At 35.5% G+C, this 13,808-nt stretch overlaps 1 protein-coding gene across 1 annotated transcript; it reads left to right on the top strand.

The window, feature by feature from the left end:
- The first annotated feature begins 12,524 nt into the window (after positions 1-12,524).
- On the top strand, positions 12,525-13,076 carry LOC113771597 (dirigent protein 22-like). Its single transcript, XM_027316169.1, has one exon. It carries the CDS (start codon positions 12,525-12,527, stop codon positions 13,074-13,076), a length of 552 nt encoding a protein of 183 aa, XP_027171970.1.
- Positions 13,077-13,808: the final 732 nt, after the last annotated feature.

Raw genomic sequence — 13,808 nt, forward strand, 5'->3', positions numbered from 1 at the left:
GGAATATCATCAGGAGCCATTCGAATTTGGTGATAACCTGATCTGAGGTCTATTTTCGAAAAAATTTTGGCTCCATGCAGCTCATCAAGAAGGTCATCTATTATGGGAATGGGAAATTTATCTTTGATAGTCAAGCTGTTCAGTTGTCTATAGTCAATGCAGAGTCTCCAACTGCCATCTTTCTTTTTTACCAAGAGGGCGGGAGAGGCAAAAGGACTATGACTGCTCTGAATGACACCAGAGGTTAACATTTCCTTAATTTGTCTTTCTATCTCTGTCTTTTGTGAATGGGGGTACCTATAGGGAGCAATTTTGAAGGGGCTAGCATCTGCTTTAAGAGGTATCTCATGGTCATGAGCTCTGGATGGGGGTAAGGTTTTAGGATCAGAGAAAATGTCCTCATATTCAGCCAGTAAATCAGTAAGAGAGTTAGGCACACTAGTCACCTGGCCGTTGTGGACCTTCACCATGCAGGATTGCTGCAGAGCTTTCCTGACCTTGTGCCTGATAACTTTGCCAGCAGCCTCCCCCTTCCTGAGCTTCACCTGCGCAGTCTCAGAGTCCCCCTTCAATAGGACCTGTTCACCCTCCTTGTCAAAAGTTATCTGTAATGCTTTAAAATCAAATGTCAGGGGACTATATTTCTTCATCCAATCAAACTCCAATTATCATGTCATAAGGTTCAAGATCCAACATATATACATCATGCTTAAATTGATGGCCCTGGATCTCCCACTTCATCTGAGGTATCCACTGATCACAATGCAAAACCTTTCCATCTGCAATTTTGACTTTGAAAGGTTTAAATTTCCTGACTTGCTCAGGGTATAACTGAGCAACTGCAGGTCTGATAAAATAGTTAGTACTCCCTCCATCCACTAAAACTGATAGTTGGTGTTCACCATACATTCCTTGCATTTTGATGGTGCTAGAAGACAACTCACCTGAAACCAAATGTAGAGCCAGTACCACTGCTTGGTCTGCATTAGTACCCCTGTACTCAATAACCTCTTCTTCCTCTCATTTATCTGATTCCTCCTCTTCTACCAGCAGCATGTGAAGCTCCTGGTTCTTACAAGCATGACCAGGAGAGAATTTTTCTCCACATCTGAAACACAGATGATGGTCCTTTCTGTATTGAAACTCAGAGGGTGAGATCTTCTTAAAGACAGGTTGAGAGTCATTCCTTTTTTTTGTTTCCTTAGTACTGTTTTGTTGCATCCTTCTATTTCCATTGGCGCCAATGTGTCCCCCATTCCAACTAGATGACAGGGAATTCTTGTAAGGCACTCTATTGTTTTTGGAGAGTGCTTCCAAGAGATGTTCCTGCCACCTGGCCTTCTCAAAGGCTAACTTCAGGGAGTCTGGTTTATACATTTTAACAGCCGTCTTGACTTCATTCTTCAGTCCACTCAAGAAGCAGGAAATGTAGTATGATTCTGACAGATTGGGAACCTTAGCCAACACCAAAGCTCTAAGTTCCTCAAACCTTTCCTGGTAAGCTAGTACAGATGAAGTCTGCTGAAGCTTGTTGAACTCCTCGATGACATCATCCTCCCCCAATTCCTTGAATTTGCTACAAATTTCCTCCTTGAATTCGCTCCAAGCAATTCCTCCTTTGTTCCTTTTAAAGTTTTGGTACCACAAATCAGCTTGCCCTTCCAAGTGTAGCTCTGCTATATCCACCTGGTTCTCTTCAGAGATTCTGCAAAGGTCAAAAAACTTCTCGCACTTCCTCACCCATTCCCTGGGGTTGTTCCCATTGAATTGGGGAAATTCCAACCTAGGAACAGCTACTGTGTAGTGATTCTTCATCATTGCTCCCCCACTAGTTCCTCCTTCTATCAACCTCCCAGCTTGAGTCCCTTGATTGTGGTTGGGGCTCCCTAGAATTCCCCTGTCTCCATGTATACCCCTCACGAAGGTACTGAACTGATTGTTCATATCAGTCATGAATGTCTTCATTTCCAATCTATTGGCCTCCAGCAGCGCCTTCATATCCTGGAAGGTATCTCCCACCTTTTCCTCCAATGTTGTTGCAGAATCTAGAATGGTCTGGATCCGCGCTTCCTGTTTGCGCAACTGTTCTTCGAAGCTCTTCATTCTAGTTCCTTCGGCCATGATTGTTTCCAGCTGATAGTCCGAGGACCACCAGCTCTGATACCACTGTTGTGGTTAACTTCCTGAGCAAGGAGATATTAGGAAAATTGCAGACAAGAAGATGAGCAGATTTGAGAGAGAGAGAGAGACAATGTTTGGAAAGATGATCTGAAATAGAATGAGATTGTAATTGATCATTAAGCTACCGAACCAATACATCCTTCGGTTATTTATACAATTGTTCTCAATGCATGCAGAAACTACCAGCTAACAGAAAAGATTCCTTCTAACTAACTCCTCAACCAACTCCTCCAGCTAGGATGCCAGCTTGGTACAACGACAAATGATCTTCTTGGATATTGCCAGGACATAACATTCGGCAGACTTTAGATTATCATCTTTGTGGCTAGAGACGAAAAGGCAATAGTTACCCTTGTTTTAATTTTTTTTCCTTCCTGGCCGATTTTTGGGAGACAACAATTGAAAGCTTTTCCCAATTATTTGCATGGCTGGTTCTCCATTGATGGAGAACTAATTTCATACTTCTAGTCAAGGGGACAATTGAAGATTTGATTCAACAATAACTGTGAGATGTAAATTATTTTAATTATTTCCTTCATTCATTGGTATTTGTATGTTTTCTACTTTTAGTGATTATAGCTATTGTGTATGATTGAATAGTTGCGCAATATTTGATTATTCATGTAGTCTATTTGCTAATTGAGAGCAGTTGAATCCGTAATTGTTTGATTACTCTCATCCTGATAGCAACTGACATAATTGGGTTTGTGTTGGAGAAACGTACAATCTAATTTAAATAAACCCTCATAGTGTGTTTATTGATTAGAGTAAGGTTTCTCTAGTTTCTAATACAATTGGGAAATTAAATCCTATGGTCATACCTAGGGTTATTACTAAATTAGGAAAATAGTCAATGGTCGTACCTTGACTATCGAAACAGTAAAGAAAGATTGACTGTCAGATCGTATCGGTAGTTAAAAACTTACTTAGTAATGAATCTTGGATTTACTTATGAATCGATGATCAGTTGCATGAACCATCTTTGAAGTGTATTTTTGGCTAGAGGTTTCCCAATTATTTCTCTCTATTAATTATTTTTCGCAGCTGATTAATTTAATTTAGTTAACAATTCATTGGCGTTAAATTCTCAAACCCCCCCATTTTGCCTTGACTTGAAAAGGAACGAATTTCTCCCAGTCCCTGAGGAGACGACCCTACTTGCCCTATATACAAATTAGAGATTTCTCGTGAATAAATTCTGGTATATCGGACTGAACAATCTTTTCGGAGTCAGAGTGAATCAAGTAACCCATTGCACATCAAGAATCCCTGCTCCAGTACTAGAATTGACACGAAACTGCTTTGTTGGCACTTAGGATTATTATTATTATTATTGCACATGTTCAACACCTGTTAACAATTGATTAGATCCAATGGTTTATAATTTACAGTGTAATTTTTTATATTTTATAACTCTATTAATTTAATGATTTTAAAGATCAAATATATAACTATGAAATATTTTATGTATTTTTTGCCATTAGTACAGATTGTTTTGTCAAATAAATCATACTACACAATTTCCAACTGACTTCTGTTTTATCAAAAAAAAAAAAAGAAATCTATTCCCGTAATAAATATATTCATCGATGGAATAGTCGATGGTCAATAGATCACCAAACATGTAGCTCTAAAGTAACAGATGATAGTTATCCCACCCGATCATTGTACATCAAAGAAAATAAATCTCACTTTATTTGGATTTGGTGGAAACACGCAATTTGAAGTCAGAATCACTTTCGCAATTATGTCAATTTTCTTATTAAGATTTTTCCAATATATTGCCAATAGACACTGTTATTACACCTATATTAATCTTGATTTACTGTGTAAATGCCCATTTATATTTATTATGCGTTGTGTGCATTTAGTCACTTTTTCAAATTAATTTCATTCTTGCCCAAAACAATTAATACTTGAAACCCCTCTTAATGAACTATCCCTTCAGCCAAATCCTTCTTCTAAAACATATAAGACATATCATTGCCGAATACAAATACGATTTGACTAACGGGTCCCTATCGCTAAGAGATGCGTCCCAAGGATTAGTTTTTTTTTTTTAAATATAGTTAAGGTAGAAAAGTATCTAATTACATTGATGGAATATTTGTAATTGTGTGTTTTCGCATAATAAGTTAAGTGTAATTTTACATATGCTAATGAAACCCTAAAAGAATCCATATTATACTTCTTGTTTATTTATTCACCACCAATTGTGATGCAACATTGAGAAGATACAAAACCTCTTGAAATAAAACTACTATATCAATTTTTCAAACTAATGAGGAAATTTTCATACAACAATCATAGGTAGAACAGTATTATTACCAACTCTTTGTCTTAACATTACATTTTCCCAAATTTGAGCATAGGTTAGTTTTCAATCTTTTGTTTTTCTTTTGCAGAATAGTTTTCTAATTCTTCTATGCAAAATGGCGCTACGCCAGCTTTGATGTCAAAGTTGTTGGCTGATGATTAAGCCGTATTAATTTCCCTATTAACGATTAATCAAAGCACCATAGTCTCCTATTTTGGTTACGTTTGCAGAATAGAAAATTTTTGGGGGGCAAGTTAAAATATATTCTCAAGCAACAAAATGTGTGTTACAATCACTACGATAAAGTTGATCCACAATATGGAATCAGTCAAATAAAAAATGGGACATGCACAAACAAAATCTAGCCAACAATGTTACAACCAAATTGTAACTAGAGCAATTTTGAAAAGATAAAACAAGCTTCATCCCACAAGGTTATACCGCAGCAAGAATATTCTCACATGTTGATTAGAGAATATGGATAGAGCACATTGGATGAATAGCTACGACAGAAATATAGATTGAGACAAAATCCATTCGCGTTACAGTCACATATTGGGTTGAGACTTAGATCTCTTTTAGTAATTCAATTCAGCACTTAAATTTAAGAGGTTTAGATTTTAGTATGATTAGATGTATTTGATAACAAAAAATAGAACATCTGAATTAATTAAGTGATATTGAATTTTCTAAACAAAATTTGCTCCAAGAAATAAGTGATAAATTATTCATTTGTCACTAAATATGATATATATATTTAAATGAGCCTGATTTAGTACTTAATGGATTAATTCTTTAGATTTTAGATTTTAGATTTCAGTTTTTAAACTTCAATTTCTTCAAACATATCCTTAGTCATCCCTGTCAAGCACATTAGCCTACTTCTCACTAAGAAGCACACTTGTTTTTGTAGACTTATAGCATCAATATTATAGTTTTTGAATGTCCTTTGGTTTCTTTCATTCCAAATATAATAAACTTTTTAAACTTCTGAAACTTTGATTAAAATGCTGATGCATTATTTTTGTAGACTGAGTAAGAAAGCAATGCATATTCACTTTGATGAGGAGTTTCTAGACCCTCAGTGTTTTAGTACACTCTTGTAAAGTCCAAGTTTGAGCCTTTGCTCATATATTGTACTGCTCTCTTATTAGCAATAAATATTTCTATCGTTTCCGGAAAAAAAAAAATAGAAGTTTATCCTAGGTTGATAGTCTCTTTTGAACAGCCAATCAAAGGATGAAGGAACGACAGGGAATAGGTTTTGGATACCAAACAATGTTGCGCCAAGTGACAATGAGTCTGCGTGATCCAAAGAAATTCCAAACCTTTTGCACACTGAATTCTTCTTCCTTCTCTACGCAATACACCGCCTTGTCTTTTGTAGCACTTGAAGGCACAGAATCAGGCATGTTGTCAGCCAAATTTCTCATGTTTGCTGTAGGAAGTCGAGGCAGACTCCAAGTATCAGCATGTATAATTTTCTCAACTTTGTCAAATCTTCCCAAGGCTGGATTGCTTGAGAATCTGCCTTTCAAGCAAAAGATGGAGAAGTGCTGTTGGATGCCAATAGTCCCACCAAAGAAACGTAAATTCACTAGTTCTAATAACATGTTTAAAACACTATATCACCTCTTGTCTCAATTTTAGTAATTTTAAGGGATAATTTCAGAAACCTCCCCTGAGGTTTCTGACACTTTCACTGACATCCCCTGAGGTTCTCAAAATTTCACTTACCTCCCTTGATAAAAAATTGGGCCCCTTTTCTGACGTCATCAGGGCCAAAATTACAGATATATCCCAAGTAGTTGGGGTTAATTACTACCGTTTAGTTACATAATGGCATCTGATATGATTAATTAAGCTTAACAACAATAATAGAAACTTGATTCCTGATACATGAATTAATCCAGTCATTTTGGGAGTAAGGCGCCAATTGAGCTACAATATTGGCGCCATTTTTTGTGCCTGGTGTGATTTGACAAGAGGAAATAACAAGATCACATATAAGATCACTTATATGTGGTCTTATACGACATTCTGGATATAGGAAAAGAAACAGAGGAAATAACAAGAACAAAAATGGAAAGGAAATTGTGATCAAACCAGTGGTCCTAATATGCACTGGAGTAGCGGCAACAAAGTGAATAATTAATTGTTATTTTGAAATAGTTGCAAACACAACAGGAAAGGTACAAATTTATTTGTTCCTTTAACTTTCCTTTCCTGGTGCTGCGAAAAGCTACATGACACCTTTGCTAGTGTTGCTCAATTCCACCTCTGTCTTTTGTCTAAATGTTGATATTGAACATTCATTTTGGTTGTTAAGTGGATTTTTGAGTTAATCATTATGTCTTAACTTAACTCAATTCTCAGAATGCGAGCTCGTACTAAGCTCCACCGCCAACCCTCCATTTCGAAAAAAAAAGACAAAAGCAAAACAAAAGCAAACACACGAAGCGCAGAATAACGTTGAAACCCGCAAGCGGGATTCTGTGTTTTTTCTATTTCAAGGTTAGCTCGCATGCGGGTTAATGTTATATTTGAGCGCGAGAAGAAAAAATTGGTAATTAGGCTCTTTGGGCATTATAAGTAAATATTTAAATTAATGGCAGTTTTATTACACCAATATTATTGTATTATCATTATTATGATTATTGTATTATTTCTTATGCAAATATAACATTTAATTATTTAAATTTGATTTTATTTTTACAATTTATAAAATTTTTATCACTTATATAATATTTTTAAAACCCTAATACATCTAAATTTGATTTTATTTTTCAAATTTATAAGATTTTTATTTAAAAAAATGGGATACGGATAAGATATCCGGTTGGTTCGATTTGCATAGGTGCATATGAGAATATCCGAATACTCCTGAAACCCGCAAGCGGGATTCTGTGTTTTTTCTATTTCAAGGTTAGCTCGCATGCGGGTTAATGTTATATTTGAGCGCGAGAAGAAAAAATTGGTAATTAGGCTCTTTGGGCATTATAAGTAAATATTTAAATTAATGGCAGTTTTATTACACCAATATTATTGTATTATCATTATTATGATTATTGTATTATTTCTTATGCAAATATAACATTTAATTATCCAAGCAGTTTGATTTTATTTTTACAATTTATAAAATTTTTATCACTTATATAATATTTTTAAAACCCTAATACATCTAAATTTGAATCTAATTTTCTACAAGTCATACTTATAAATGCGAAATCTAACAAAAAAGTTAAATACAATTTTTGCAGGTCAAATTTAACAAATGCGAGCTATTTGCAAAATTTTAAATATTTGCAACATTTTTTAAAACAAAAATTAGAAGCTTTCTGCAAATAATTCCCTACCTCTCAAAAAATACCAAAATAAAAAAGATAAGAGCTCGCATTTGCTTCCTAGAAATAATTCCCTAGCTCTTAAAAAAGGAAAAAAAAAATTGAGAAGAGCTCGCATTCGTGGAATGCGAGCTCAATAACCAGAGCTCGCATTCCACGAATGCGAGCTCTTGTAAGCTCGCATTTGTGAAATTCACAAATGCGAAGACCCCCCTGACGGAAATTAAACCCAAAATCACCCCTTTTGTAGAATTTTTTTAAAATTCATCACAAAGTTGGAAATTTCTCAATAGAAATACAACTTGTCTGGATTCCTTTCACTCTCTGATATCATTACGGTTGCTTTGCGATTACAGCGGCAAAACCTGTTTTTAATGGAGAAAGATGTAGGTGAATTCCATGATTCTCCCCTATGGCTTGAAGAGGCCATGGTTGCAGCTAAAACTTTTTACTCAGAGCTCTAATTGTAGCACAGCAAATGCACTTGTTATCACTCCAAATTAGTAGCAAAGAATGTTAATAGCTTGAAACCTCAGAGGTAGTTAAGTTGCTTTGCTTTATATGCTATTGCTACTGAAACAGCAAACCTTCTGGCCGTTGCAATTTGCAGCTAGCCGTTGCAAAATCTGCCAAATAACTGTTGCATGGCACATCTGGTGCATGCAATTTTTTGTATTGCACTTACCCCCCCTCAACTTTACTAATTAGTCCAAATCATTTATTCTTCTTTGAATCTTCTACTAATACAACTTCTGCAAAGGGTAGCTATGGAATAAAAATACCTTCTCACACATGAAAATAATATTTTAATCTGATTTGGACTGGATTGTTACCACAAAATCAAAAGCAAGGGAGGTAAGTGAAATTTTGAGAACCTCAGGGGATGTCAGTGAAAGTGTCAGAAACCTCAGGGGAGGTTTCTGAAATTATCCCTAATTTTAACTAACCCAAGAGCAATTACAAGGTGGTTTAATAGCCTAAAAGTTTCCATCTTTAAGAAAATTAGATCTAACCCATTTTGTCCAAATTGACCCTGAATCTTTGGACAAGATGTGAGATATATGTTTGACCATGGCTGCTTTCTTTCATTCTGAAACTTTTTAAATACCCAAACCACCTTCTTCTTTAGAATATACAAATGTTGTCTTAAGGCACCTTTGCACCAGTTTTTTTAAGTCGAGTACCTTTCCAAAAGAAAGGCTCGAAAGATTCGGTCAATCTTTGCACTTACCTTTTTTGGAAGAATAAACAAACGTGACCAGTAAATTTGGATGGAGAACAACACAGACTGTATCAATTGAAGTCATCCAGCATATGAAAGGCGCTTGTTAATCTATGATTTAATTCGAGCTATTGTTTTTTCTAGCAGAGCTTTACAATCAGTTGCTTAAAATTTAGACGTTATCAAAGGTATGCCTAAATATCTGATAGGAAGTCTGCCTTCTTCAAATCTCAAGCATCGTAACATGGACATCTTCTCAGTATTAGTAATCCCAGCAAACACCATTTTACTTTTGGATCTGTTTGGTGTCAAACCTGAAATCCTTTGAAACATATCCAAGACATTTTCAATAACATTGACAATGCTGCAATTACCTTTAGAGGGTAAAATCAGATCATCAGCAAAGCACAAATGAGCGATCTTGTCTTGTTTACACCTTCAATGGTAATCAAAAGCTTTATTCTTAGTAAATTCTGCCAAGATGCCATGAAATATTTCCATACAAAGAACAAATTGATGTGTATATATAGGGTCACCCTGCCTAAGACCCCTTCCACACCCAAAATACTCGTTCAACTCACCATTAATGTTCACTGAAAGGTTGGGAGAAGAAATGCAGGCTTCAGTCCAAGTAATCATAACAGAAAGTATATTCATGCATCTCAGAAAATCATAATTTCCACCACTGAGATTTTCAACATTACCATTTTTTTCCTTTAATTTTTTCACACTAACAGCTGCATTAACTTTAATAGTACCACAATCTTCAATTAATTTGTCCATACCATAATCGATTTCAACTGAGTTCATCATTTGATTTTTCTCCTCAAAAAATTTATCAACTCTAACGAAATCAAGAATTTCTACATTGATAGGATCTTCAGTTACATATTTAAGTTCATCAATAATTTCGCTCTTTTTCTCATCCGCTTGTGAATTTTACTTTTGAACACATTTCTCAACTTCATGTGCACCCGCAACTTCTATAATTTCTCTTTCTTTGTCTCATGAAAAAAAAATCTGTCTCTTTTTCGTCATCATAAATTTCTTTTCCAACATGACCACAATAAGAATTCATTAAAAATTTCCAAACCTCCTTTGTCGTCTTTGCATGCATGAATTTATTTGCTACATGCAATTGGACTTGGGTGTTGCGATGATAAAATGCCTTACAATCCAACTGTCTATTTCTCTCTAATTCTTTAACTGCATCACTTGATAATTCCGTGCCTTGAACAAGTTTCGTGAATCCCTTTTGGACAATATCCCAAATTCCAATAACTTGAAAAAATCTTTTCATCATCCAACTCCAAATCTCAAAATCGTTTTTATCATCAAAGATAAAAACGTCACAATATGAAAAATAATACGAATCGATACTTTAATTTCATGAACAAGTACCAAGCCCCAGGATCAAAGTCTAAAGCATTGATATCACTTGTTGGCACAAAAATAAATGCACAGCGAAAGCAATTTTAATACATATAAAAATATGTGGGAAGAGGAGGAGAATAAATATATAAACAAATACTCAATAATTTTATTAACTCAAAACTCAATAATAACAATTTCAAGTCGTAGCCTTTCACTCATGACAACTTACAAATCTCAATTATGAGGTTTTCCTTCAAATCTACTCTCAAGACTCGATTCGACTCAACTCAACTCAACTCAATTTTTAAGACTCGACTCAACTCTCTTACTAGACTAGTAGTATTTATAAACTGCAAAGTTTTTTAAAACAAATAAAATTGTAAACTAACACTTATTTGGATTTAGACTTACCATTTCCTAAATGACTTAAGCATAAGAAAAGGAAACTCCATGAATTTAGAATAAAATTTGTACTAGGACACAACTATTAAGAACTAAAATGAGACATTGAACATGCCAAATCGACACATAACTAAATAAACTAAATATATTAAACTTGGTTTAATTTCTTCAATTATTTTCCAACAATCCCATGTACGATAATTATAAGGGGGCGCTTGATTCAAGTTTAGGAATCGAAATTGTAATTGGAATCATACAAAAAAAGTTAGTATGGATTTTGGCCAAAGATATGATTACAAAAGTGGGTGCTTGGTAAATATTGGTAAGGAGTGGGTATCAAATTTAATAATCAAATTTTTACCTTTAATTTCTTTTTTCTTTTCATATCTTTCTTCTTCCTCATTCAGATGCTTGTCCCCCATACATATCCACCATAATCCCATTGAACCAGCACCCAACCATGACAATACCCATTGAACTAGCACCTAACCACCACCAATTAGTATCTATATTGAATTTTGGTAAAGACAATGGAGCTTCAGAAGCAACAATCCCAGTGATGCAATGACAGCCGAAGCAGATCCGGATTTGATTTTGTCAAAGTTTATGACCAGAAATTGTGAGTATACTTGCATAATTTCAATACCCCAATCGTCAACACAAAGGAAGGCTTCCACAGCAGCTATATTTCAGCAAAAATAAAAAGGCAATTGGGTCGGTAGTTAAGAGGAAGAGCCCTGGGAATCTCGGTGCTGCCATAGAGGATTGGAAAAGTGAGTGACAAGAAGAGGGAGGCGACAACTAATGGAGGATGGGGAGAATGAGTAACAAGAAGGTAAAGAGGTAGAGAGAGATTGGGTTGATGTGGAGAGAGAGCAAGAAGAGAGAGCTACGTGAGGAATAGAAGGAACCAAAAGGTTTTTTTTTTTTTTTTTTTAAGAATTTGGAATCAAATGTGGGATTCATCAAAACCCTCCAATCTAGTTGGGTATTGAGAGTGGCTGGTTTTTATAATTCATTCCAAGATTTCAGCCAAGCAACAATTATGGGATTCAATCCAATTCTTGATTCCTATGCCCTCCAACCAAGCACCCCCTAATTTTGACCAGGACAAGGCATCAATACGTTCGTCACGTTTTTTGGACTAATAAAGGAACAAAGATGTTGATCTCTGCCAGACCTTCTTTCTTTGTTTACTTTCATGGATTGGAAGCCTAATTGATATGATAGTTGGCAACTTGAAGTAAACTTCTACTCCGATCCACTAATGAAAATGGACGCATTTTATCCAACATTCATACCGTTTTCTTGGCATGTTTATTCACTTATTAATATGATTATGGACTATCTATAAAAGGTACACATCAATACACTCGGATTAAACCTAAACAACATTATAGCTAAAATTTCTAGATAAACACAAAGATCTGGTCAAATATTTCACAATTAAATAGACATGAACTCAAGATGTCTAATTCTTGGAGTTCAAACATTTTCAATTGAAAAGAGGTTACGGAACAAATATTTTCATTTTTTTTTAAATTTTTCTAAAAAAAAGAAAATCTTTGTGTTCCCCTCAACTTCGGTCCTACAAATAGTCCTCCTCAATTCATCAGCATTATACTTCACACCGCACCAACTTTTTTCCTTCTTTCTTCTCCTCCTTTGGTTCTGTGAAAAAACAATGGCAAAGAGTTCAGCTATGGCATGCCTCCAAATTCTCAGCGTGCTTTTACTAGCGAGCTTAGGACAATCAAACACTGTGTTCACAAATTTGACGGTGTACGTCCATGAATTTCAAAGTGGAGATGCTCAGTCTATTTTCCCAGTTGCTGGCCTCCCCAACGTAACTTGGGGCTATCACCAATTTGGAACTGTTTTTGTCATTGATAATACCTTGACACAAAGCGTTTCATTCAAATCCGCAGTAGTTGGTCGTTTGCAGGGCATTTCTGCAGTAGCATCCCTTGATGGCAACAACATGGAGCTTGCTGCAACGATTCTGTTCGCTAATGGAAAGTACAAGGGTAGCACTGTGGTATTGAAAGGAATTGCCATGCGGTCTATGCTTGTCAATGAAGTTGCAATTATAGGAGGAACCAAACAATTTCGGTATGCAACAGGGTATATTATCTCTGAGGTGCTCAGCGCTGTAGGAGGTTATCTTACTTTAAGGTTGAACCTCTACATTAGACAGGACATACCGGATGACTCCCGGGGTATTGCTTTTCATTAATATATGGATTAATTTCACTTTGCATCCATCAACTATTACTTAGATTGTAATTTATGCTCTCAACTTTCAATTTTAGCCTTAAGCACCTTGATCTTATAATTTTTCGTAATACAGTCCAATTAGCCAATTTCCGGCTGCTGGGACTGATTTCAGGTCAACATGGCTTAACTTAAAAATCAGAGCCTTTTACCCATTGGCAATTTTGTTACTAGATGACAACAACATTTTGGTGAAAAGGAAACAGTCTAATTAATTAACATAGAGTATATTACAAAAAATTTGTTTAAGAGTGTAAATTCTTTTTCACAAGCTAACCTCTTTGTTGGACAAACTCCTTGGAGGAAGACTACTATATTATGTTTCCTTAGTGAGCTGGAAGGGTGATCAAGGTGAGGCTGATACTGGTCCCCTTTGGAGGACCTCCATGACGTACGAAAATTTGGTTCTTTGCAATTAGTTTAGCACTGCCCCGACAAACTTAGTAGCATTATTGGCTTTCCAAAGCATGGGCTGTGTGAAAGTGAAAATTCGGTTCTTTGCAACTATTGCAATACTGCTCGGACAACCTTTGGACCATTAACCGCTTTCCAATGCATGAGCTGTGCGAAAGTTCAAATATACCAAACGACAAACCATTGAGCTGGCATTAAGTTTTTGGCGAATGAATTATAAACAGCCTCAAAGGTTCCAAAATTTTAATGACCAAAAGGATCCCTGTATGATTGGTTAAAC

The sequence above is a fragment of the Coffea eugenioides genome, chromosome 5 (assembly GCF_003713205.1).
Source record: "Coffea eugenioides isolate CCC68of chromosome 5, Ceug_1.0, whole genome shotgun sequence".
Classification (NCBI taxonomy): Eukaryota; Viridiplantae; Streptophyta; class Magnoliopsida; order Gentianales; family Rubiaceae; genus Coffea; species Coffea eugenioides.

Coding starts and splice junctions, on each gene's coding strand:
- LOC113771597 (XM_027316169.1), top strand. CDS start 12,525: ATGGCAAAGAGTTCAGCTATGGCATGCCTCCAAATTCTCAGCGTGCTT.